This window comes from Guillardia theta, assembly GCF_000315625.1.
Source record: "Guillardia theta CCMP2712 unplaced genomic scaffold GUITHscaffold_3, whole genome shotgun sequence".
Taxonomy (NCBI): Eukaryota; class Cryptophyceae; order Pyrenomonadales; family Geminigeraceae; genus Guillardia; species Guillardia theta.
The window spans coordinates 963,524-987,183 of record NW_005434671.1 but is presented as its reverse complement, the minus strand read 5'-3'; the positions used below and the strand labels follow the sequence as shown (position 1 = coordinate 987,183).

The following is a 23,660-nucleotide window of genomic DNA, read 5'->3' as shown; positions in this document are numbered from 1 at the left end:
TCATCGTAGACTTCAACATCCATCCTGCCGCCAACGATTCGCGCACTCCCATGCAGGTTCCCATCCCCCCCCCCTCCCTGCGTGCTTCAGGTAACAACTCTCTCAGCTCTACGAGGAGCTGGCGTTCTTGATCTCTCACCACGCATCCGGAGTCAGACAATGGTCTCCTCCTCTCTCCAGCTCGATCCGAGCTCACCTGAGGAGCGGACCCCACCAAGTCTCCAAGGACAGAGAGCATGACGAGCAGCCGGTTGCTCTTCCTGCTCCTGCGGTGGCGCAGGAAATCCAGCAGGACAAGGAGCAAGGGGCTCCAGGCAGTGAGTTGTCCCCCGAACGGCGTCCGCACACAGGCGCGTCCTCCTCTTCCTCCCGTCGCAGGCCTGGAGGCCACATGTCACTCGAGCGAGCCGCAGCCCTGGCCGTTGCCGCTTCCCAGCTTCAGGTGGCGAGGAATGAGCACAAACACTCCGAGCTGAGAGTGACGGCAGGTGGGGTGGACCACCAAGAGCTACTTCTTCGTGGAAGGCAAGGAGAGGAAGGGGCCAGTAGACTTCGAGCAGGTGAGTGGGACCCCACCCTTTTCCCGCTGCTGACGTGCGCGTGCAGCTGTGCAGCCTATACCAGGAGGGAAAGATTGTCCCTGAGACCTCCGTGTGGTACAAGTCGCTGGGCCCCAAGTGGATGAGGCTGCAAGAGAACGTTCCTCTTCATGATGCGATCAAGTCGGCTAAGGTCAGCTTCGCCATGACAACTTCGTCCTTGCTGACCTCATTGCTCCTCCTCTTTCACCACGCTCCTCTTCACTTCTCATCCTCTTTCTCTCCTTCTTTCTCTCTTCTTCTCTCATCCTCTTTCTCTCCTTCTTTCTCTCTTCTTCTCTCATCCTCTTTCTCTCCTTCTTTCTCTCTTCCGTTCTCTCTTGTCCCTCGCTATCCTTGTCCTAACTCTTCTCTCACTCTCACTCTCTCCCTCCTCACTCTCCCCTCGTCTCACTCCTCTCCGTTTTTCCTCTTGGCAGTTCTCTTCCGCCGGGCATCTCATGGAGCCCTTGAATCTCAACATAGCAGAAGAGATTGCTGCTACCAGGTTACAGCTCTGGTGGAGAAGAATCCTTCGACATCGGCACAACCTTGTCAGCCCAGGCGTGTCTCTTTCTTCTCCTCCCAGTGCGCTGGGCCCTTCCCCCATGCCTGCAGCCAGTGGGCATGAGAGTATCCAACCAGCTCCGGAGCAAGCGCAGAGCATTCAAGCGGAACACGAGGGAGGGAGCCAAGGGGTTTCGCACGAAGCTGCTTCCTCGCTCGATGTCAAGAAGGACGAGCCGGCACGGCAGCGACTGTCGCGGGACGACAGAGTAGCCATGACGACGGCTGCTATCATCTCTACCATGTCCTCCGCTGCTGAGTCCTTGTACGTGGGAACGAAGGAGGAGCGGAAGGTCATGATGCCGAAAGCGTCGGAGGAGAGCATGGAGATAGTGAAGATGGGGGTGGTAGCATGGGCACACGCAATCAACGAGCTCTTCGGGGGTCCGACCTCGTGAGCAGAGGGGATCGGACTCCGGGAAAGAGGAAAGAAGAGGTAAAGGAGGAAGGGAGAGGTAGAAGGAGAGGGTGGGGAGTAGACGAGAAAGCCTGTAAAGTTGTGTTGATATGAAGTTCTCTATGTGATACTCTCGAGGGGCCTCAACTTGTAGAATGCCCGACAAACTGAAAAAGAAAGGCAAACCGGAGCAAAGAAAGGAGGACGAGGATAATGCCTACAAACCCGCCTCAATAAAATACTAGGAAACGAAGGAGGCAGCGAAAACCGCTACTCCAACTAGCTAGCTTGATTGACACTTCTGTGAAAAAAAGAAGTCAAGTACGTCACTTTTCCTGCTCTCCCCAGTCCACCCTCCCTCCCCTCCTCCCTCGCCATCTTCCAGATATCTCCCGCGAGGACGGCGAAGATGCAAGGAGCCCAAGGGGAGGAGCAGTTTGGAGTGGGCATCTACTTCGCAGAAGACGTTGATGGTGGTGTTGGAGGGGTTGAGAGTGCGTCTTGGTCATGCTTGCTCAGGGCAAGTCTTCGTCCAGTCCCTCGTTCCTGAGGGATCAGCAGCCATGGCAAGAACTATCCAGGTATGCTCTCAGCTCAGCTCGCTAGCTCGGACGGGTCAAGCTTCACTGCAGGAGAGCGACATCCTGGTCAAGATCAACCACCAGCCGACGCTGCACATTGGGCTTGCAAGGCTAAGGTAAGCAGTGGGGGTTGTTGACGTGCCGGATGAGTCGAATGATGCTGGTTGTCGAGGACCCTCGTTCTTGGGCCGCAGGGCTCGCACGTCACGATGACGTTTCGAAGGGAGGGCACGAGCGGGAAACTTTTCTATGAAGTAGAGGAGCTCGGCTTCTTCGCACCTCCTCCTTCTTGTCTTTGTTTACACTCTCACTTGCAAATGCGCTCGTACTTGCCCCTGCCCCTGCCCCTGCCCCTGCCCCTGATCCTGATCCTGATCCTGATCCTGATCCTGATCCTGATCCTGATCCTGATCCTGATCCTGATCCTGTACCATTTACTGACTGGACATCGCAGGTGGACTTGGTGAGAGGGTCAGCAGGATACGTGAAGCTGTTGATGAGATGTCATTCCCTCGCCACAGAGAACGACAGGTTGTGAAGCAACTGCAGGGTATAATGACCTAAGTTGACTTTCAGAATGAGGAAAATCGTGTCAATGCAAGAGGTCCGATGCTTCGATGCAAGTCCTCCCTTGACGAGACCACTAGATTAAGATTGAGGGGCTGGTTGCTGAGAAAGAAGAGCTCATGAAGGGCAACAGAGGTGGAACAGCAGAGGATACTTGATTCCCTTTTGGCGCCATGTGAAGGTTCGAACAGGTTTGAACCAGGACGAGAGGCAGAAGATGGAAAAGGAGAATCTGCAGAGCAGAGCAGAGGTGGAGAAGCTCGCAGGTCTGTTGGAGAATTGGAAAGAGAAAGCATCCAAACTTGAGAAGATGTTGGCCATCTCTCAAGATAACATGAAGAGGTAAAGAAGAGTTCGCTCGCCATCCCTGCACATCCTCGTCACGACCGCCGCTAAGTTGGACTGATTGCTTCCCAGCCGGGAAGAACACGTCAATCGGATTGAAGAGCTTGATAGAGACAGGCTGGGTGAAAGTTTCTTTGCTTCCGCTGAGTTTCGACATGACGCCGCTTGTAACTAGCGTACGTGAGCGAGCTAGAACGAAGATTCCAGGAGGACAAGCAGCTTCAAAGGACCATTCAAGCCAAATTACAGGTAGGGAGGAGTGACGTTGAGGAATACGAGAGTGAAGGAAGGAGCAGGAGGACCTGAGGAAAGAGGCGCTGGCAAGATCGACAGCAGAGAAGAATTTAATGAGGGTCCTTGCTCAGCTCCAGGAGACCAAGCAGGTGGAGGGCCCCTTTGCCTCCTCAACGCCGGCAGTAACCATAATAGCAGGAGCTGACCATCCTGAAGATGCGCGAAGACAATGTGAGGTCAAGGCTCGAGACTGGGCATCAGGAGCTGAAGAGAGCACTCAAGTTCAACGAGGAGGTATTGCGCTTTCGCACTCTCTCGGATGACTCCAGCACAGGTTGGGCTGGAGTTGGCGACATTGATGGGGAAGATGGAAGATTCGCACGACTACGTCATCCACGAACTCCTGAGGTCTGTTTCTCCTCTCCTGCTCCGGAACTGAGAGGTTTTGAACCATCGCCAAGCAGAAAGACCGTGCCTGTCCACCCGTTTCAAAGCTCATCGACCTCCGAAGATGTAGCAAGAAACCCAACCCCGCTTCAAGGGCTGTGACATAAAGATAGAAAATGACGAGTAGAGCAAACATGGGCTCCGCCCTCTAGAATTCATCCTGCCAGACCAAGAACAAGCTCTTCAGCGGCGTACATCGCTATGGCTGGAATGACGAAAGGCATGATGGTAAAGAAACTGCAGGCCCAGTAACTCTGGGGTTTGGAAAGAAGCAAAGTAGCATGCGCTCACCTCATCGCAGAGAACCAGAAGAGATAAAACTTGTCGACACCCTTGTGCTTCTTCGAAGACTTGCATACTCCGTGGTGCCGTTGGATGCAATCCTCCACCGTGGTACATAGTTTCTGAGATACTTCGCACAGTTGCCCGAACGGATCTCTCTGCCCACAGAACTCGCAGCAACATGGGCGACCGACAAGATCCAGGCCTGTCTCCTCGTTGTACTTGCCGCAGATGGCAAAGGGTCGATTCTCCGTGTAGAAGGGGGTCCTGTACATGTCCTGCATCCCCAGATTGCAAGGCTGTTCATGGATATCTTGCCAATCTGATCAAACGAGTCACACCTCTTTGACATCCTCTTGGCACCTGCACATGGCAACTACCTGGCAGAGTCTCTCCTGGTCCTTCTGTCCTTGGAAGGCAAGAACAACTGTTCAGGCACACGAGTGCGGCCCAGAGCATTGCACAGACCCTCCATGACAGCAACTTGCTCATGATTCGCAGCCCACTTCAAAATTGGTCTCGCATCCCCTCTTGGATTGTTGCCTGTGAGCATCAGAGAAAGTCAATGTTTGAAGACACGGAACTCTCCTTTTCCTCGCACATCATTCATGGCAATACGGCTCAAACTCCCTTTTCATGGATAGTTTGATTCCCCATGGTTTGGATGTGGTTCTTTTATATTGCATGCATGCTCCTAACTTACTTCTTCATCGATATCCACATTCCTCTATCTTCATACCCTTGCCATGCCCCCCCCGTCTCCCCCGCCTCCCCTCCCCTCCCCTCCCTCTCTCCCTATCCCCTCTCTGGATTCGGCCGCATTCGCAATCCGCACTTTGATTCTCTGGTCAGCCATCATACCCAGGCACAGAATGTCTAAACTGAACCAAGCTAAACAGCCTAAACCTCGAGCTCGCAGCGGCCATGGCAGACAGGAAGGCAACAAACCGGTGAGGGAGAAGGAGAGCTGAAAGAGGATAGTGCCACGGGGTCTGTGGCCATATATCCTACCAGTGTCTGGCGTTGCAATGTTGTCTGGCATGTCTCGACCTCCTTCACAACCCATTAAACATCCTGCCTCTCAAATGCAGTGTAAAGGCGTGTGTTGTAGTGTGCTGTTTCTTTGTTTGCTTTTGTTTGTTTTTTTCAACATTTTGTCTGTCTGTCAATGTGATGGTCCAGCGATTTGAGCATCTGATATACACGCCAGCTAAGCTTGCTTTCTTGTCATTTCAGTGCAACATTTTGATTTTGTATCACAGGTACTATCCGCCAGAATTCTGGGACCAAAAGAATTTCAATGAGAGAAGTAATCTGAATACTTTTCGGGGAGAATCGTGGAGAAATCGAGGAGCCCAAGTGAACAGTAAACTGCTCACGCAAGGCCGAGATGTCATCAGATTCGAGACGCCATTCGATATTTGGTGTGAAAAATGCCAAGAAGTCATTCACAAAGGTGTTCGCTTCAACGCAGACAAGAAGAAGGTATGAGCTGGGCGTGTTTGTTAGCTCTCCTGTTTCGCTGAGAACTAGAAAAGGCAGGAAAGTACTTCACGACAACTATCTGGGAGTTTCAATTGAAATGTCACTTGTGCGACAACATCATGATTGTAGCGACGGACCCTCAAAACACAACGTAACAAAGCGTCAAACTTGGAGGAAGATGGGATCGTGATGCATGCGCTACCAGGTACAAATGCATCAGCGGATGCCGCAAGAAAGAGGAGTCCTGGGACCAGGTTCGACCTTCCTTTGTCAAATGCTTCGATGCTAATGGGACCTGTTTGTCGTATATGACGATCAGGATGAGGATACTGTAAAGTTGCTTGACGAAAAAGAAAAAAGAAAACTTGAAGAAGACCCATTCTACCGACTGGAACATTTTGCAGCATCCGACGGGTCTGGGAAAAGGTAGTATTTTGTAACCGGTGGCATTGTGCAATCCTCATTTTAAATGCTTTCAGGGAGGACGAAGTGAAATCGAAAGAGAAAAAAGCAGTCCTACACCAATTGAAACATATTCAGGTCAAGTTCCCATATTGGATGCTTTCCTGCTTCCGTTTCATACTGAGGAGTGATCATCGATGGAACAGGATGTCAGAAGTCGAGATGATGGCATTCTGAATAGGACACTGCGCAATGCATTTCGCAAACAAAAGAAGGAAGATCAGGTGCACAGGCGACCTTGTTCATGTTAGGAATGGTTTGGTCTGAACTAATGCGCTATTCAAATAGGCAAACGAGGCTCAGCATGCGGAAGAGAGAAAAAGATTGAACATGCAGATTCCTTTATTACCAGAATCAGAAGAAGATCGAGTACGTGCAAAGCAAGAGGTAACTGCTTTCAACATCAGTTCCGAGTGCAATGCACTGAAGCTTGAGATCAACAGATCATGAATGCGCGTGTTCAAACCGAGGAGTTGAGATTCAAGGAATCAAGAAAGATGGCTCGAAATTTGATCATGAACAGCCCGATGATGAAAAGCAAACCAGAATCTGTCCTACATCAAGCAAGAATTTTGGCTCTCCAGGTATCAGACCACAGCAAGGAATTTGTTTTTTCTTTCGCTAACATGGCCTCAAATTTCTAGCGCAGCAAGACAAGTGGAGGGATAGCGAAACCCAGGTGTTTTATTTTTATTGTCTAACCTTGCCATTGACGTTGCCTGGCAGGATCTCTAAGCTTGTGAAACGTAAGTGACCTGCTGTTGAAAATCGACTGTTTGCAGCGGCTCATGCTTTGTGTGGACAGAGAGCGTTACTCCGATAGTGAAGATCAAGAAGGAGCCGAGATCTTGAAGAACTTCTAGCATGTTGTGCTGTACCAATGTAACATTATCGACAACCAATCCCCCTGCATCCCGTCTCAAAGTTGCCTACTACCACCACCCACCTTTCCCCATCGAGTGCGGTACCAGAAACCCTCCCACTACCATGTCCATAATCCACCCCACCCCCGTGGAGGATCAGCCCAGCCCTGTTCCTATATATACACTGTATCGCACATCAGAAGACATGGAGGAGCCCGCGTGGCCCAATGGATACGGCGCACCCCTCCTAAGGGTGAGATTGTGGGTTCGAGTCCCATCGTGGGTGCCCACTCAAAGACATTGTCCTCCAATTCTTTTTATATGTGACAATGGGGGATGCTCTTCTGATGGCCCGGTTGTACACCCGGCTCTATTAGTTTTATTATTCTGTACGGGCAATTCCGGATGTTCTATCGTACAACACGTGAAATAGCAGTGAATATTTCAAATGTTCCGATGAAGTTTCAAATGTAATACTTATTTGAATATGAAATGTGTGAAAAAATTGTTTTTAAAGATTACTTTTGTACGAGTTTGTGCTATCCTTCATTCCGGACTTTGGTACCACTAAAACGTATTCAGTAGAAATTTTATATATGTGGGAAATTGTTGTTTTTATAAGTTCCCATCCCTTGGGAGGCGTCCTCGGTCTGCATAGACGTAGAACGACAACATAACAGTTTTTGTTTTTAAACTGTACCACCCCTAGCTCTGACTAACTTTATCAGTAGAGGGTACACTATGGTTTTATAGATTGGGCTTTATAACAAGGGTAAGGACCCCTACTGCAGACTCAAATGGAGGGTATTCAGTCGATTTCATTTTTCCATTCGGACCCTATTGCTTGCGCCCCAGCCGCGGAGGCAGCAGCATGGCGCTTGCTATGAGCGGGCTCGGAATGAGGCGGTCGCTCTTGGCCCTTCAGCTTCGATCATCCTCGTCGACCTGCTCTCCATGCTCAACCCAACCGTCTCTCTCTTTCACTTCCTCGGCATCGCTTGCTTCGAAGACAAGGATCGCGTCCAGGCGTGTCAGTGCCATGAACAGGAACATTCCACGAACCCTTGCGCGATCGCTTACGACTCTCTGCCAACCTTCAGGGTGAGTATCAGATCTATGTACATGGTTGGAATGGTTACTGACTTGCTGCAAAAACTTCAGGATGGGAAGATTGGCCAAGCCAGCTTGCAATGTCTCAAGAAGATCAAGGTCATGGATTGTGAGGGGCATGAGTAGCCTCCCAGAGCATCAAGTGTTGAAGATGCCTGCTCTGTCTCCAACCATGAAAACAGGAAACATTGCAAGCTATAAGATTAAGGTCGGCGACAAAGTGTCTCCCGGAGATCTTCTGTGCGAGATTGAAACCGACAAGGCCACTATCGGATGGGAATCACAGGATGAGGGATATATCGCTGCCATCTTGATGCCGGAAGGGTCGCAGGATGTCCCAGTGGGTAAAGAAGCCATTGTGCTCGTAGAGAATGCAGCAGACGTCCCTGCCTTTGCCAATTACAAGCCTGGAGAGGACTCTGCTGCCAAGGCTGAGCCAGCACCTGCTGCTCCGCAACCCAAGCATAGCGCCCCTGCGGCAAATACAAAAAGTTACCCGCCCCATCAGTTGCTAAACATGCCAGCTCTATCTCCAACCATGACTGCTGGCACTATTGCTGGGTTCAAGGTTAAATTGGGGGATAAGGTAACGAAACTCTGTTGCCTTCAGTTTTCCGTGCCAAATGTGACTCGCGCTTCGATCTAGATTTCTCCGGGTGATTTGCTATGCGACATTGAAACAGACAAAGCGACCATCGGTTGGGAATCGCAAGATGAGGGCTACATCGCAAAGATTCTGGTACTTTCTTACCGATCTAGTTCTGTCAGTCCTGTGACAGAGGGGTTTAGGTGGCTGAAGGCGCAAGCGAAGTTGCCGTTGGAGTCCCAATCTTCGTGGTTGTTGATGACAGCGGAATCGTCCCTTCCTTCCAGGACTTCACGGTAGACACCACCAAACCGCAAGGCGCTGGTGGAGCTGCGGCTAAGGCACCAAGCAGTGAACAGCCGAAGGTAAATGCTGTTTCTTTGGAAAGAGACGTTGATTCAATACTGTAGGCGGCTTCTCCATCTTCACAGGCTCCAAGTATGTGCAAATTGCTCTTGTTCATCGTTCAATGTCCACTAATGATGCAACAGAGAGTGCTCCTGCACCTGCATCACAAGCAGTTGAGAACAAGGGCGGGCGTGTGCTGGCTTCGCCCTTGGCAAAGAAGTTGGCCAAGGAAAACGGTATGAAATCATTAATATTTCCCTTGCTTCTGTCAAATACAACGTATTTTGGATGATGTTTGTACGCAGGTATCGACTTGAGATCGACTACTCCTACCGGACCACACAACCGAGTCATTGCTGCTGACGTTCTACAAGCTATCGAGGTGTGCAGAAAGTGTAACTCTGCGTACCCATATCATAATCAAACTTTTTCTATTCGTAGAGTGGAGTCGGCTCAAGTGTGCAGAGCGCGTCATCTGCGGGTGTAAGTAACTGCTATTTTGTCTGGCCGAGGCTCATCGGACTTGTGTTGATTCGTCTTCCTAGGTTGCTGGTGTGGATTACACGGAAATTCCACATTCCAACATCCGCAAAGTTATTGCATCGAGGTGAATCTCATTTATTTAGGCTGGAACTGTTTTGAGTCTGAAAAATTGTGTTTTTTAGGTTGCTTCAATCGAAGACAACCATCCCACATTATTACCTGTCAATGGATGTGTGTGTGGACGACTTGCTGAAGCTTCGTGACCAGGTGGATGTGCTTTGCTTTGTGTACTAGCTCTTACAGGCGTGAAAGTTGAACTCAAAAGCCAAGTATGACAAGGAGGGCAAGCCAGACTACAAATTGTCTGTCAACGATTTTATCATCAAGGTTGAAAGTTTCATTTTTGCGTTGAAGCGATGTTAATCATCACGCAAAGGCTTCTGCTCTTGCTTTGAGAGATCATCCCGAGGTGAATGTTTCATGGATGGAGAATGCCATTCGCAAGTACAACTACATTGACATCAGCGTTGCCGTCGCATCTCCGACGGGTGTCCATACTCTTTGAGGGTGAATCGACCTAACCGATTGATCAGGCCTGATCACCCCGATTGTGACCGATGCGGACATGAAGGGGCTCCTGGGCATCTCTAACGAAGTAATCTTTTCCTTTTCAGATGACTCTGTTGTCTTGTCTCAAGTACTTTACAGGTGAAGGCCCTCGCAGCCAAGGCCAGGGATGGAAAGCTTCAGGTGAGGCTTGCTAACACCCTTCTGGTCCATCCTGACATGCTCGTTAGCCCCACGAATTCCAGGGTGGCACTTTCTCGGTTTCCAACTTGGGTGATGATCGACGGCCCAACAGCCGACAACCGTTGACGGATTCTTGCGCAGGAATGTTTGGGATTACGAGCTTTGCCGCTATCATCAATCCTCCGCAGTCCTGCATCCTTGCAGTTGGTGCGACTGAAGAACGAGTGGTCCCAGCCAAGGTTCCTTGCGACACAGCTCTCAGGTTGAGATGTGACGCGATCTTACAGGGTCCCAACGAGGACTATGCGGTCTCTAGCTTCATGCGCATTACCCTTAGCTGCGATCATCGAACTGTCGATGGAGCTGTTGGCGCCCAGTTCCTGCAGACGCTCAAGAAGTACCTCAGCAACCCTTCGACGATGTTATTGTAGTTTACGTGAAGAGGTGTTGGCGCGAGCTGCATGACAATACACGTGCAACGTCCACCAATGTGTGAGACATGTTATTTCATTCTACAATATAAGTACAACATGGTCTTGACTGGAAGGTCCAAGTCAACCAACATGACGTCAAAGGTGCAGCGAATGGCTCGGAACAAAGGAGCTTCCTTCGTAGACATACCCCAGCTCAGCCGAGACTGAATCTTGCGATGAAACCGGGAGTCTTGGAGACATCTTTGCTTTCCTCACGGTTGCGCGTTTAGACTTTCGTGGGCTACCAACAGTGACTGTTGCTCTGGAAAACAAGGCGCTGGTGGTAGTAGGAACTGAAGAAAGTGAAGTTTCGAGACGTTTGAGAGCCTCGGAGAGTCGTAGCGAAGCAGCGAAAGCTCCCTGAAGAGCATGTCAAAGGCGAGTCTTGAGACAATCAAACAATGACCTGATCCTTCACTTCAATGTCCTCCACATTGCCATCCTCGCTTGCGTTTGGATGCGAATCAACCGCAGGCAAAGCACGATGGGCCATTTCAACCACCGACTTGAAATGTTCGACGCGCGGCCCGTTGCTTTGCCCATCTCGAGCTCTTGCCTCCAGCTTGTATTCCTTCATCTCGAGCAACGCACTTGCAAGCTGCACTCGGAGCTGCTCGCAGTCAGAGAAACCACGGTTGACGCGTTCAAAGCACCTGCTTTCTGTTGTAATCGAAGAATATCCTCGAGATTCTTCCTTTGGCGAATCTGAACTTGTTTTGAAAGATTCTGCAGGACAACATGATTATGATTAGAACGGGATATGGCCGCAGGAAAAGCGATTTACCTGGCGCATATCAAGACGACACGTCCCTTTGCCTTGAGGCAGAGTAATTGCTCAATCAACTGATCCTCCCATTTTGAAGGTTCAAAAGCTTTGATGATGGCGGAGATCAAGTGAGATGTAGCAAATATCCCTATGAGCATGAGGCAGCAGCAGATTGCTCTGCCAGCATGTGTCACGGGATATACATCTCCTACACCACCAGTGAGTTCTGATGAGATCACATAACTCCAATCAACCGTATCCCGTTGTAGACAACGTTGAGAGGCTCATCCAGAGATTTGTCCAATAATACTGAGACGCGCCGTTGGTCCATCTTCCTTCTGCAATGCGGAGCGCATACGACGAGACAAAGATCACAAAAACCAGAACCACCGTAATGAGTTCGATCGCATGATGTCTCATTGCAATACGAAATGTAAAGGAGAAAGAATTCTTCATGGAGAGCTTCATGGCTTTGAGATCACCTGTCGAGAAGGCTGTGTCGTCTATAATTCTCTTCTGCACATAAGCCATGGCGAGGTTACAGAAGTGGTACAATTTTACAATCATGATGATCGTAAGGATCTCGTCAATACTGTGCGTCTCAATGTGACCCATGGTTTCTACTCTGACATATTTCGAAAATCCTGGGATGGGATGTATCATGGAAAGAATGACTTCAATGGCCGTGCTAACGTGGAGATATCTCCTGTATGACTCTAACCTGCTATCATCGATGGCTCGGTTGTCGTTAAGGGCGTTGAATGTTTCGCTGTGCTTTAAGATTCGGTATCGACATTGATTGCACATGCAGACCAAAATTGACAGAGCGACCGCTAGGACTGTTCCAGTGCTCTTGATGAAGATTTCTTCGTGAGCTTTTGCTTCACAAGCATCATTCTGGATGATAGTGCAAAGTTCTATGGAGGCAACAGCGAAGACTATGCCCAGGAGGGCGACGACTGAGGCCAGGACCTTGAGCACTAGAAAACGGCTCTTGAGCTTGCGAACATGGCGTGCTAGGCCAGTCATGGAGCGCTCTCTGCTCATATAATAGAGTACTCGATCGCTGAGCCTTCGTCTCCTCTTGAGGAAGGAAGAAGACGCGGTTCTAGAAATGATTGAGCTGGTGCGACGGGGAACATGCCCCATCCCTGCCGACTCCTCCCGAATTTCTGGCGAAGCGTCCATACTGCCCCGATCAAGAGGGTTGAGCGATGAACGCGGCGATTCAGCTTCCGATTCTCTCAAGTGTGATAGGCAGACATCCTCCCGGAGACCCGAACAACTTCAGGACTGGGGTGAGATGCATGAAACCAACTTGAAACAGGGCGCTGTCTTTTAGTGCGATTCCAACTTTGCCATCTCTGACTCAGATCACCCGGTGACCCGCAGCGACAAGCTTTCTCTGCTCAGCCTGTCAGTGAAGGTTAGTTCAAGTGCGGCGACTCTGACAGTTCACTGTTTACGACTCTGACAGTCACTGTTTACCGACTCCAGCAGCTGGCCTGACCCTCATAAGCGTACTCCCCCTCCTCTCTACCCTCTACAACTTGCTCGCCTTGACGCGATCAGCACTGCACCGGCAGTTAAAAAAACGACTCGGAGGTCAAAACTGCACTGCAACTTCCTCAACGGCTGCAACAAATTCGTTATAAAGAGTAACGGAATGCATTGAGATGCGCTGGCTAGGATGCTCTGGAGGGGTCCTTCCATGACGAATTGTGCTTGGAAAAGAGGGGTGGGTACCAACGTTAGAGTCGGCATGGCGAGGGGTTTAGCTGGACGGTTCATGTTGATCATGGCGGCGGTGGTAGTGATGACGATGGTGCCCATGGCGTCTCAAGCTGCGCGCATGTCGAGCATGGACCAGGTTGTCCTGTTGTTGATGCCTTCTCCTCGGCCTCTCCTGACCGTTTCCTGCTCTGTAGGAGGAGGAGAACAATTTGTTGGACGCAGAAATCTCCTTCTTCCATGAGAAGGACACGAACAAGGATGGCGCGCTGAGCAAGAAAGAATTCTACTACGCCATCATGGAGGACGAGTTCGAGGGGTTTGCGAAGCGACATGCCTTCTCGGTGGTGGATCTGGAGTTCGAGGCGCATGATAGGAATCAAGACAAGAAAATCAACCTCGAAGAATGGAAGGGGATCTTCTTCCACGACTCCCCGCAGATTCCAGATTACATTGACGGCGTGGTAAAGTCTGGATGCTCGTGGAGTGACAGCTGAAATTTGTGGCAGGACAACACAGAGGTTGACACGTCCGAGCTGTGGAAGTCAGCTCCAATCCCCGAGAGCGCACCCCCGGCCAAGCAAGAGTCGCAGCTGCAGGTTGAGGGTGAGGTCGCGGACTCTCGGGGTCTCAGGTACTATCTTTCGGAGGGAGCCACTTGGTACCAGAGCAGGAGGTTCTGCATCCTCAAGAACAGGCGTCTCTGTTCCTACGAGGAAATTTGCCCGAGCATCAACAACGACGATAAGATTCCCGGCGACATGAAGATGACACGTTGGGTTCCCATGCGCAGTGAAGGACATCTGTGGATAGAAGCGAGGAATTGCGGGCTGACGCGCTTCCCTGACACCGCAGAGCACTCAGGGTTGATCCCCTGCTGCTCGGATTCGGAAGAGGAGATGTTCGATGCCAAGAAAACTGGCTCAGAGGAGGAGGAGGCGCGTGAGCAGCAAGGCTCTGGTACCTCCAATGCTTCAGCAACCAGCCAGGACGGATCGGACTCCATCCTCGCGGGCAACAAGACGGGAGCTTCCAACTCCAGCGGCCGGAAGGCAGCCAGCGAGCCTCATGTTGAAACGAAGTCGAGTTTCGAGGGTGCCAAGGGGCCTGAGGAGGATAGAGGAAAGTCGACCAAGGGCGAGGAGGAGCATCAGGACGCTTCGGCAGCCAGCAAGAAATCGAGCAAGTCCAAGGCAGGGGAGCAGAAACCCTCCGCTGCTGAGGACCCTGTAGCAGAGCAAAAGGCCAAGTTGCGCGCAGCTCGAAAGAAAGGTCGGGCACCTGCGAGGTTCTTCGATGAGACATGCAGACTGACGGGACTGCAGCAGCCGCGACTGGTAGCGCAAGCAGCAGCAGCAGCAGCAGCACTGGAGAAACGTCGAAGAAAGGTAAGGCTGCAGGCGACACATGTGCTGTTTGACATGTCGCAGTTAAATTGGATAGGAGTGCAAGCGCGGGCGAGGATGGATCCGCGACGAAAGCAAAGAGGAAGAACAGAAAGAAGGCTCCTAAGATTGTCTGAAGTTGTCTGAGCAAAGCTCTGCTCCAGGTCTGAACGTATCCCCTCCATGTCTGCGACTCGCGTCCATTCATTTGTGTGCAATAAACGGAAAAGAATCAGAGGGGGCGGGGAGGGGGAGAGGGGGAGAGAGAAGAAGGGAGAGGGAGGAAGAGAACATGAGGCTTCTCGCACGAGATGGCTGCTCTTCGTGCTTACTAGTGGTCAGCTTCACCTGCCCCCCGCCACCTGCCGTTGCCGCTGGTTTGGAGATGCGGCTCGTCGTCTGTGAATTTACGGAGGAAAACCTGAAAGGGAGGGGGGCGGGGGGGGAGAGCAGGAGGGGAGGGCGGCAGCGCAGGGGAGGAGACGCAAAGACAATCATGGGTCAGAGGATCAGACAGGATGTTGATAGACAGAGAAGGAGGAGAGGGAGGGAGGGAGGGAGGGAGGGAGGGAGGGAGGAGACGATGTGGATAAATCAGAAATGTTCCAACAGAAAGAAGCATGACGAGGTTTTTGTGCTGGCTGACAGCTCCCAACGTAGGGTGATGGGATATGATAACAGTATCTGCACTCTTGCTCTTCACTCTGTCGACTTGGTGTTCAGCAAGCCATGGCGCATCGCGGCTCCTTGAAACCCCTGCGTCGCTCCGCTGCCAATCTTTTGACTCCCTCCTTGTCTCGCACGACCTGAAGGGTGGAGGAGGGAAGAACGTGCGGCTAGCAGTGAGAAGACAGCCTGGGAATGCCTACACGCCCAGCAAGAACCGTCCCGTCCCCAAGTATGAACTTCTTCCAGCTGAATAGACAGCATGTTGTTGATTCCGTGCATGTGACGGATCCCAGGAGCCGCAAGAACGAGGGCCCAGTCGCAAGGATGAACAGAAAGATCACATCACACATACATCGCAAGATCGAGATTCAGGCCATTCAGGTGCATGTGGGGATGGGGGAGGAGGAGTGGCTTTCTTCTTCTGACGGGCTCTTGCTCAAACAGCGATGCAACGAGCTTGGCAGCGCACTGCCACTCCCCAAGGAGACGTCTGGCGTTAGCCTCCCATCCTCCTCCTCTCCCGTCCAGCTGATTTCTTGATGCAGAAGACTGACAAGAAGCTGAACATGCCGGCGCTGACGCCGGGGGACAAGTGAGCTCAACACGCCGACAGGCTTCCACGAGCTGATGGTCTTTATACAGGTATATACACAAGATAAGATCGCTGGCGGGAAGGAATCGGAGGAAAGGAGGGAGCGTAGGAAAATCCAAACGACGGTGATGGACCTGTCAAGCGCATGCAACAGACATGACGACTTGAGCCTGAACCCGTGCGACGGAGTTTCCGATGCAGATCTCCCGCCCTGCAGCAACTCGTGACGGCCTTTCCTTCTGCCGAGGGTGCATACCTGCCGCAGACAGCTCCTCTGTCTCTCTGTCAAAGTAGTGATATCCTGAAAAAGCTTCAGTGCAATCAGCAGGCTCGTGCGCTCGCTACCATCGATGCACTTCTCGGGTCGGCCATGGGACGACACGTGGGTGTCGATGAAAGCGATGTCGTGCGCTCGCATCACTTCGCGTGCGATCGCGTTCACGTGCTGCTCATGATGCCATCATGCTTCAATCGTCACGCAGCATGTGCGAACCTGGACCCTCGGATCCCTCAGCCCTCGCTCGATGATCGACCTTCCCCCCGGGCTGCTCCCAGAGTGTTCAGCGAACACAGGAAAACTGAGAGTTGAGCTCACGGGATATGAAGAGCATCGCCCGTCCGAAAGAAGACCGTCCCCTGATGGAGGAGAGGGTCAATCATCTTCACTGACCAACTCAGCTCACCTTGAGGCCCTTGAGAAATCTAGCGAGCTGCTTGACGTTTGCCTCGTACTCGGCCAATGACCCCAGATGAATGTCATGAACACTCGCCTACCTGCGTGTGAGTGTGCGGGCTTTGAGATTGCTCTCCTCACCTGGACGATCACCTTGTCTTGAGGACCATAGCTGAACTTCTCCAGCCAGCTTGAGAGCTTCTCCACTAAGAGCTCATAGTCCAAATTCCCCTACCCAACCCGGTCACTTCGCAAGTTCACTTCTATCAAAGTCAACACCACCTCGAAGTTGTATTCCGGCACCATCCAATGGAAATACAGCTGAGGACTGATGTCTGTGGCAGCCAAGTCAGTCCAGTACTTCCTTGGCTGGACTTGAGTGGTTCCAAGGAGCTACAGGGAGGTAAGTCATCAAAGCTCATCATCCCGTATATGTCTACCTTGCCGACATCGAAGAACAAAGTTCTCATCTGAGAGCTCCCAACCATGAAGACTCTCGACTGGTTGAGGTTCGAACATGCGCCCACCGATTCTCGGTCGTACCGCATCAGTTTGCAGTGCCACGGCACCCAGACATACTCGTCATCAGGCTGCCCGTCAAGTTTGCAGCCGGTCGATATGCTTTCGCAAACCTCTTTCCTAATCCACCGGCCCGAAAACCTTCCACCGGCAAACTCGTCAAAGCCGCTCAAGCCACAATGTTTGCAGGAACACAGTGGGGTGTGCATGTAGGGGTTTACATGATACAGCATCTGCTTCTTGCTCGGAATCACGTTGACAGTGAAGGGGCTCCCAGCAATATTCCATCCTATAACATCCTGGCTTTCCTCCTCCCCAAAATCTTGAAATCCACTCCCGTGAATGTAGTGCAGGACGATCTCCAGCGAATACTCCCCGGGTTCAGCCACGAAGTACTTTCCCGAGTAACTTCCATTCTGATGATCCAGAACTTGTCCCATCACGAGGGAAGGGCCTCGCAATCTCACATAATAAGACGCTCCTCCCCTTTCCTCCAAGTTTCCGTGCCCATCTCGAGCCTCTATGGTGAATGTAGCAAACTCGCCAGCGTTGGCAATAGTAAGGCCCTCACCCCTCGCCACGTGGTTTCGAGCCCACGAGTGATCAGGCCAAACATAGAAGACTACGTTGGACGTCCACTCAGTCCTGCTCCCGGGAGCGTTGCTCTGTGGATCCTGGATGAGATGGACAGAAAGAAGATAATCTCTCGGGGAGACCCGGGGTATCGCAACCCTGAACTCAGGGGCTCGGTGGTTGTCGGCCAAGATGGTGCCCGCAAGCTCCACTAACAGATGATGACTCTGTCCTAGCCTGTCGTCATTCACCACAAAGTGGATGTTCACGTCGTTGGGGTCCATGAAAGAGCTCATGTTCTTCTTTGGGGAAATCAGCTTGATCCGCTTCGGTGGCGTCGGCGGATCCCGGGCGCCGAGATCTTCTGCTTCGCTCGTCTTTGCTATCTTTTCAAAGCCCAGCGATGTCTCTGCAAACAAATCGAAATCATATTCATTCTGCCTTCCTATCAGGAGGGTAAACGTGTGTTGTCCGTCACTCAGGCCCTCTGTGGAAAGCTGAACCTTGCACCCATCTTGGCAGTCAAGGGGTTTCGTCAAGGGAAACGGTGCAGCTGTTCCATCCATCATAGCTTGAAACACCAGTCCATGCAACTCATCTCCACCATCTGGGTCCAATGAAGTAAAAAACTTCACATCCAAGGTATCCTGCAATACATGATCCTGCGCGGGCTCAACTATCTCGATTTGCAGAGCAGCACAAGTGGCAAACAGTAAGATGACGGAGAAGAACAGAGCACGTGTAGCCGAGAGCATCATCCATGTCATAATCTCTGCTTCTCACAAGCTTGATTTAGCGCTCATCTCACCATCGTCGCTACTCTCCCTTCATCATTGCGTTAGTGTTCCTCTACACATTTCACGAACACGCTGGGTTGGTTCCTTCCCTGACAAAATACCCCTACCTCCTCTGCGCACAGGAGAAGTGCCCGTATTTGAAATACCCACCTCCTAGACTGTCATATTGAGGGTGGGGGTGTACCTTCTATTTCTGCGCCATGTTCGAGCTTCTGAAGGCTGGCGATATGCCGCCCCCACCGCCGGCTGGAAAATGCTACGTCATGGCGTTTCCTGTGAAGGTACTCCTCTCCGTCTATGAAGTCTTCTGTGTTGTCTTTGTGTTATTCGATCTTTGAAGAGGAAGTGGGAGAAGGGGGGACGGAGAGAGGAAGGGAGAGAGAAAAATGTGTATGTCTGCTGTGGTCGATGCTCTTGATATAACCTCATGAATATCCTGTGTGTTAGGGAATTGAAACTGATTGAATCATCTCAGTATGGACTTCCTCCTGTCTGTGTTGAAGGCCAGACTCCTGATTCTCCTGGCCACGTGAAGGCGGCATTCAAGCATCTGCAGAAAGTTGCAGGTGAGATTATGCTGTCTTCGCATCTACATGTTCGCTCGTTCAGTCCGATTCTTCGTAGCCGAATTCGATTTCTTCGTATTCTAAATTTGAGCGCAGCTGAGCGAAAGATGTTTCAACTTAATGCGAATTCTGGATCTGCCCTGGCAGAGAGATGGAACAGGCGAATGGGGAAATAAAGCAGGAAGGCAGGTCATCAGCATGATGCCGTCATGATACAATAATAAACGCAAATTTTTCGAATTGTAGAAGTCTTCTCAGTGTGTGTGTGTTTGTCTGTTGAATAGATAACTGACGTGAAGGGAATATGGTCTACTCAGATTCAACTGTGGGCTATGAAGTGGGTGTTGAAAGTGGGATCAGCAGAACAGGAAGCTTTCAATGGTCTCTGAGACAATTTTCAATGCAAAATGAACAACGTGCAATATCGTGCTATATCATGACTATCCACGGACACAATCTAAACAACTTCTTGAAACGCAACCCTTTAACCGTTCAACACAAAAAAAGCATCAAGTTTAACTGCCATCTTGAGTTGCCTCCATCACATTGTTCACCCCCCTCTGTGCAAGAGCCCGCAACCTACGAGCCTTGTCCGAAAGCTCTGCAGCCTTGTAGCGAGCCTCTCTGGCCTGCTTTCTAAGAAGAGCCTCCTTGTCCTCAGCCTGATAACGGAGTTAAAAGAGATGCTACGTCACATTTCAATGAGTTTACCTGAAGAGAAATGGCCATTTCGGTCTGAGCACGGTTCTTGTAGTGCTCAAATTGCTTCCTCTTTTCACCAAGCTCAGACTGGGTGGATTGGATCAATCCGTCGATGGTGTCCGCCCTGGCGAGGAGCGCATCTGCGCGAGACTGGAGCTGATCCGCCTGATCGGTGAGCTGCGCAAACTCTTGGAAGTGGAAATCAGAGCTACGCTTGTCCTTCTCCGCATCGATAATGAGGGGCTGGTACTGATCAGCAAGCTTGCGAGCATCGGCGGTCTCCTCATCAGCCTTGGCTTTCTTCGCTGTGATAGCGGCGAGATCCTGCTGAGCCTTGCGAAGCTCACCCTTCAATTCAACAGCTGCTGCTGCTCCTGGGTTCTCTCCATGTCCACTGGCTGTGCCATATTCAGTGGCAACCTCAGCCAGCGTCAAAGACTGAGCGTTCATCTGATCAAGGATTTCTTGAGCATTCATCGTGGCAGTGTCAATCTTCTTGACAGCGTCGCTGTACTCGTCCATAGTCTTATAGTACTTTGCCTTCAAAGCAGCTGCGCTCTCCTTCTCGGTCTTAGCCTGGCCAAGAAGTTCGGCGGCCATCTCCTGAAGTCTGCCAGCCTTGGCCTTGAGCTTGGTTGCCTGGTTAACCTATGAACCGAAATAAGTCAGCACGGTCTGTCGAATGCTTCTCCAGTGCGAAGACCAAAAACATGCTTCTCAAGTGCGCAAAAAAAAAATACAAATGCAATAGAACATGCATTGTGGATCATTCACACATCTCTCCTGAAAATTAAAAACCAACCTGATCTCTGCCTTCCTCCAAGATCTTGTCGATGCGAGACTTAACATCAGCAGCAAGGTAAGCGGATTGTCTGGCACGCTTCTCTTCCTTGGCAGCCAAATCTCTCTCGCCGGCAGCGGCATCATCGTTGTCACTGGCGAAGGCAATCTGCCTCTCAGCCTTCTGGTCGTAGTCCTGGGACTGTCGCTCAGCACGAACGGCATATCTGCCAACCTGCAGAGGGCTCAACTTCTCCTCTGCCTTGGCTTCCCATCCACTGAAGCTGATCACAAGCGTCACGACAGCAACCGCCAGGATGGCGGCGCCTCCAGCGCGCACGAGCATCGTCCTGGCGCGACCCTCCTGCATGGCGCCTCCTCTGTCTCTTCGCTCCAGCAGTTGACTGAAATAAACACGACCCTTCGTCGGCCCCTGTAGCCTATGCGTCAAAAGCGGTTCAGCCTGAGTATTCTGAGTAGTAAACTGTTGAACAGCCGGGCCCGCCGGGCCCGGTCCGGGCCTCCGGTCGGAGCCCGGCCGGCCTGAGCGGTTCAGCCTCAGTACGCTCGGACTCCGGGATGGCATGCCGACTGCCGCGTCAGTGGGTGCCACCGGGCACTGCGGCAGCCCCCCGGCCGCATCACGGTGACGGACCCGGGGGCCCGGCGAGCACAGCGGCACCGGGCCGCGCGGCCCGGGCCGGACTGAGTCAAAAGCAGGCCGCCGGAGCCGCACGTTCACCGTGGCACCGTCCGTCACTGCGGCCGGGCGGCCGTAGCACTGTCAACTTACTAACGTGAAATCATGCCACAACTTGACAAGGAAGTTCAGATCGTATGATAAGGAAGTGATTCATGTAAGGTATATGATCCAGTGGAAAAGTCCGAACTTGTGAACGCGGCGCCGCGCAGAACATTGCGGCGGCTACGTTACGATGACACTCTGAAAGAGCCGAGGAACTCACAACTGGAGCTGTCGAAGTAGCCGACGTCAACCTGAAGCTTGGAGCTCGAGTCGACGGCGATTCCTTCGTCGAAGAAATAAACGATCTGCAGGGAAGGCAGACAGGCCCGCCAGTCAGTCACAAGCTAACGGCAATGTGGAAATGGAGGGACAGAGGGAAGATTAGGATCGTTTCACCTGCTTGCAATGGTCGACCGAGTCTTCCTTGGGACCCCAGGAGAGAGAGACGTTCTCAGTCAACTTCCAGTCGATCCAGAGGACAACAGCATGGCAGGTGCCGGGGGATGAGAAGCTGAGACTCGGCACGGAAGTGCACGGCAGTACTGAATCCAAGGTGAAGCCCTCCACATGATGCTTGTCCTTGACTTCGCTACCAAAATCCATCGTCTGGTATGAAACTGAGCTTTCCCAGGTTCGGCAGCCCAACTTACCAGCAGAGCAAATTCAGGAGTGAGCGGCCGCCAGTCGTACATCCAAAGATCGTACGCCACCCCTGGAGGCGGCTCAAGTCCTATGACCTCTGACTAAGACTTGCAGCTCTCAGGGACTTGCGATGTACCTAGAGGCTGGATGTCGCAGAAGCTTTCCAGGTTCAGGTTCTCTACCATCCTCACTCGCTGTCTACAAGGATCGTTCAACACCGGAAAGGGGAGGGGGGAGGGCTAGATGACTCACTGACTATTCCTGAGCTGAGAAAACTCCACAGCAACACCCCTGATGCTGCAAGAGATGAAATCGTGTCATGAGTTGTCCGAGCAGAAGAAAGCGTTACGATGCAGCACAAGGAAGGATGGCAACGTCCTGCTTTAAGACTTTCTTCCTGATTGCTTCCACAGCCTTCCAATAAGACAGGTTGTTGAACTGCAAGTACTCTCATTCCTCTCTCCTTGAAGATTTCTCTGCATGTGAGTACCTGTGTCCCTCCTCCTCCAGCAAACGCCCCAACACCGGACTCAAAGAAGAAAGGATCTGCACAGACAAAGTCGACGGTGAGATGCCGTTGGGACAGCTCTGCTTCGAGGACTTCGCAAGCATCGTCCGCGCTCTCGAAATACTGCGGTATAAGAAGAGCGTTGGCTTTCTCGTGGCATCCAGCAGCCTGAAAACATGAGGTGGCCATGAGCAACGAGTTTTCTGACACCTGAATCAAATGTTATGGCAGCTCACACTAATCTTGAATCACCTCCACGTCAATTACATGTCTGCAGCCCAGCTCGCTTGCGATCAAGCCGAGCGCATGGCCATCTCCTATACAAAGAACAACAGTGTCTTTTTTCACGTGCTGCATCAGCGCTTCTCTGTACAGCATTTCTACATCCCTGTCTGCCAACATTCGAAGCTTGTGTCCACCGAAACTCACTCTCGGGCTGTCTGCCTTCGTAGCTGGCTGATCAGACCTGAATCTCTGCACAGCATCGAGTGAAATTGAGGATGATTTGGCATAAGCCTCAAACCAGATCCTGAAAATCTGTGAAAAACAGAAGACAAATGGAAAGATTGACCTCCAGTCATCATGAACAGCCCGTACGACAACCGTGTCACCCTTTGCCACGATGAGTGGCCTCTCCAGCATGCAGACGTTTTGTCGCCAGTGATCTCTCCAACCAGCTCCAGGCGCCATGCTAAGCACTCCTTGAGACGGTCGGTCATTTACCTTATGACCAATCAATGACTTGGGGCAAACAGCATTCAAGTAAGTACTCTTTCGGACAGGCGGCTTGTAGCCTCAGGGTTTTCGTCACCGGAACACATTCGAAGGTCCCACCAGTATGTGATAGCGTGAAGTGTTCCCGTTTCTTGGATACTGACATCTATCCATTCACCTTCACCAATGCAAGGTAAGAAACTACAGGCTGATACAGGAGGACAGATCATCTTGTACCGTGGTGGACCCCCTGCTCATGAACCTTCGCGAAATCGATGGAAAGACAAAGACTCGGCTCACTCAGACATTTTCCTCCTCCCTAAACAATGACATGATGGTTTCAGATCGGGTGATTAACATGCAAAATGATCTACTTTCAACAGCAGTTTGTCCACGAACACGGATTCGGCGATCATCGTACACATCACTGAGTTCGTGACATTCTGAGCTTCTTTTGAAGGAAACATTTGATTCCCAACCGCTGTATAAATGGTATCTGGGTAGTAACCTTTCAAGAAATCATGAGAAGGAACAGATGAGCTGAGTTCAACAGCATGTTCAGTGACCTCGCGAGAGGATCTCACTTTCCATCGCAAAGCAGATGATATCTGCTTGGCTAGGAATGACCATACAGTCAGGTTCTGACAACTTTTCTAGGGCATGTCGGAGGGTAGGCAACACTCCTTCACCGAGAAGCTCAGTGTCCTGTATGCACATGTTAGAAGATCCGCACTCAGAGA

At 51.4% G+C, this 23,660-nt stretch overlaps 8 protein-coding genes and 1 non-coding gene across 9 annotated transcripts; 6 read left to right on the top strand and 3 right to left on the bottom strand.

Annotated features, from left to right (window-relative positions):
- Positions 1-1,951: 1,951 nt before the first annotated feature.
- On the top strand, positions 1,952-3,818 carry GUITHDRAFT_100047 (hypothetical protein; the record flags this gene model as incomplete). The annotated part of the gene is made up of 14 exons (XM_005841496.1): positions 1,952-2,018; positions 2,062-2,123; positions 2,175-2,239; positions 2,347-2,377; positions 2,578-2,654; positions 2,700-2,727; positions 2,771-2,825; positions 2,882-3,032; positions 3,108-3,157; positions 3,211-3,284; positions 3,332-3,418; positions 3,468-3,563; positions 3,604-3,677; positions 3,734-3,818. The coding sequence occupies 14 exons, from the start codon at positions 1,952-1,954 to the stop codon at positions 3,816-3,818; spliced, it is 1,002 nt and encodes a 333-aa protein (XP_005841553.1).
- A 53-nt stretch (positions 3,819-3,871) lies between these two features.
- Positions 3,872-5,040, bottom strand: GUITHDRAFT_100046 (hypothetical protein; the record flags this gene model as incomplete). Its single annotated transcript, XM_005841495.1, has 4 exons — positions 3,872-3,953; positions 4,008-4,320; positions 4,467-4,541; positions 4,947-5,040. The coding sequence occupies 4 exons, from the start codon at positions 5,038-5,040 to the stop codon at positions 3,872-3,874; spliced, it is 564 nt and encodes a 187-aa protein (XP_005841552.1).
- A 1,351-nt stretch (positions 5,041-6,391) lies between these two features.
- GUITHDRAFT_100045 (hypothetical protein) lies at positions 6,392-6,797 on the top strand (the record flags this gene model as incomplete). The annotated part of the gene is made up of 4 exons (XM_005841494.1): positions 6,392-6,529; positions 6,590-6,624; positions 6,672-6,691; positions 6,751-6,797. 4 exons carry the CDS (start codon positions 6,392-6,394, stop codon positions 6,795-6,797), a joined length of 240 nt encoding a protein of 79 aa, XP_005841551.1.
- A 224-nt stretch (positions 6,798-7,021) lies between these two features.
- Positions 7,022-7,094, top strand: GUITHDRAFT_t11. Its single transcript has one exon. It is a non-coding gene; the product is annotated as a tRNA-Arg (tRNA).
- Positions 7,095-8,024: 930 nt separating this feature from the next.
- GUITHDRAFT_159139 (hypothetical protein) lies at positions 8,025-10,516 on the top strand (the record flags this gene model as incomplete). Its single annotated transcript, XM_005841493.1, has 15 exons — positions 8,025-8,504; positions 8,565-8,657; positions 8,708-8,869; positions 8,944-9,088; positions 9,158-9,234; positions 9,294-9,335; positions 9,398-9,459; positions 9,518-9,602; positions 9,648-9,722; positions 9,772-9,883; positions 9,929-9,990; positions 10,044-10,085; positions 10,133-10,175; positions 10,227-10,324; positions 10,373-10,516. The coding sequence occupies exons 1-15, from the start codon at positions 8,037-8,039 to the stop codon at positions 10,514-10,516; spliced, it is 1,710 nt and encodes a 569-aa protein (XP_005841550.1). The 5' UTR covers positions 8,025-8,036.
- A 138-nt stretch (positions 10,517-10,654) lies between these two features.
- GUITHDRAFT_100043 (hypothetical protein) lies at positions 10,655-12,512 on the bottom strand (the record flags this gene model as incomplete). The annotated part of the gene is made up of 5 exons (XM_005841492.1): positions 10,655-10,918; positions 10,965-11,168; positions 11,212-11,284; positions 11,343-11,472; positions 11,579-12,512. The coding sequence occupies 5 exons, from the start codon at positions 12,510-12,512 to the stop codon at positions 10,655-10,657; spliced, it is 1,605 nt and encodes a 534-aa protein (XP_005841549.1).
- A 574-nt stretch (positions 12,513-13,086) lies between these two features.
- Positions 13,087-14,577, top strand: GUITHDRAFT_100042 (hypothetical protein; the record flags this gene model as incomplete). Its single annotated transcript, XM_005841491.1, has 5 exons — positions 13,087-13,194; positions 13,253-13,519; positions 13,565-14,327; positions 14,384-14,443; positions 14,486-14,577. The coding sequence occupies 5 exons, from the start codon at positions 13,087-13,089 to the stop codon at positions 14,575-14,577; spliced, it is 1,290 nt and encodes a 429-aa protein (XP_005841548.1).
- Positions 14,578-15,340: 763 nt separating this feature from the next.
- Positions 15,341-15,705, top strand: GUITHDRAFT_100041 (hypothetical protein; the record flags this gene model as incomplete). Its single annotated transcript, XM_005841490.1, has 2 exons — positions 15,341-15,604; positions 15,655-15,705. 2 exons carry the CDS (start codon positions 15,341-15,343, stop codon positions 15,703-15,705), a joined length of 315 nt encoding a protein of 104 aa, XP_005841547.1.
- Positions 15,706-19,344: 3,639 nt separating this feature from the next.
- Positions 19,345-22,848, bottom strand: GUITHDRAFT_100039 (hypothetical protein; the record flags this gene model as incomplete). Its single annotated transcript, XM_005841489.1, has 11 exons — positions 19,345-19,491; positions 19,541-20,179; positions 20,334-20,744; positions 21,254-21,400; positions 21,453-21,662; positions 21,707-21,786; positions 21,835-21,896; positions 21,951-21,995; positions 22,048-22,136; positions 22,189-22,416; positions 22,459-22,848. 11 exons carry the CDS (start codon positions 22,846-22,848, stop codon positions 19,345-19,347), a joined length of 2,448 nt encoding a protein of 815 aa, XP_005841546.1.
- Between the last annotated feature and the right edge of the window lie 812 nt (positions 22,849-23,660).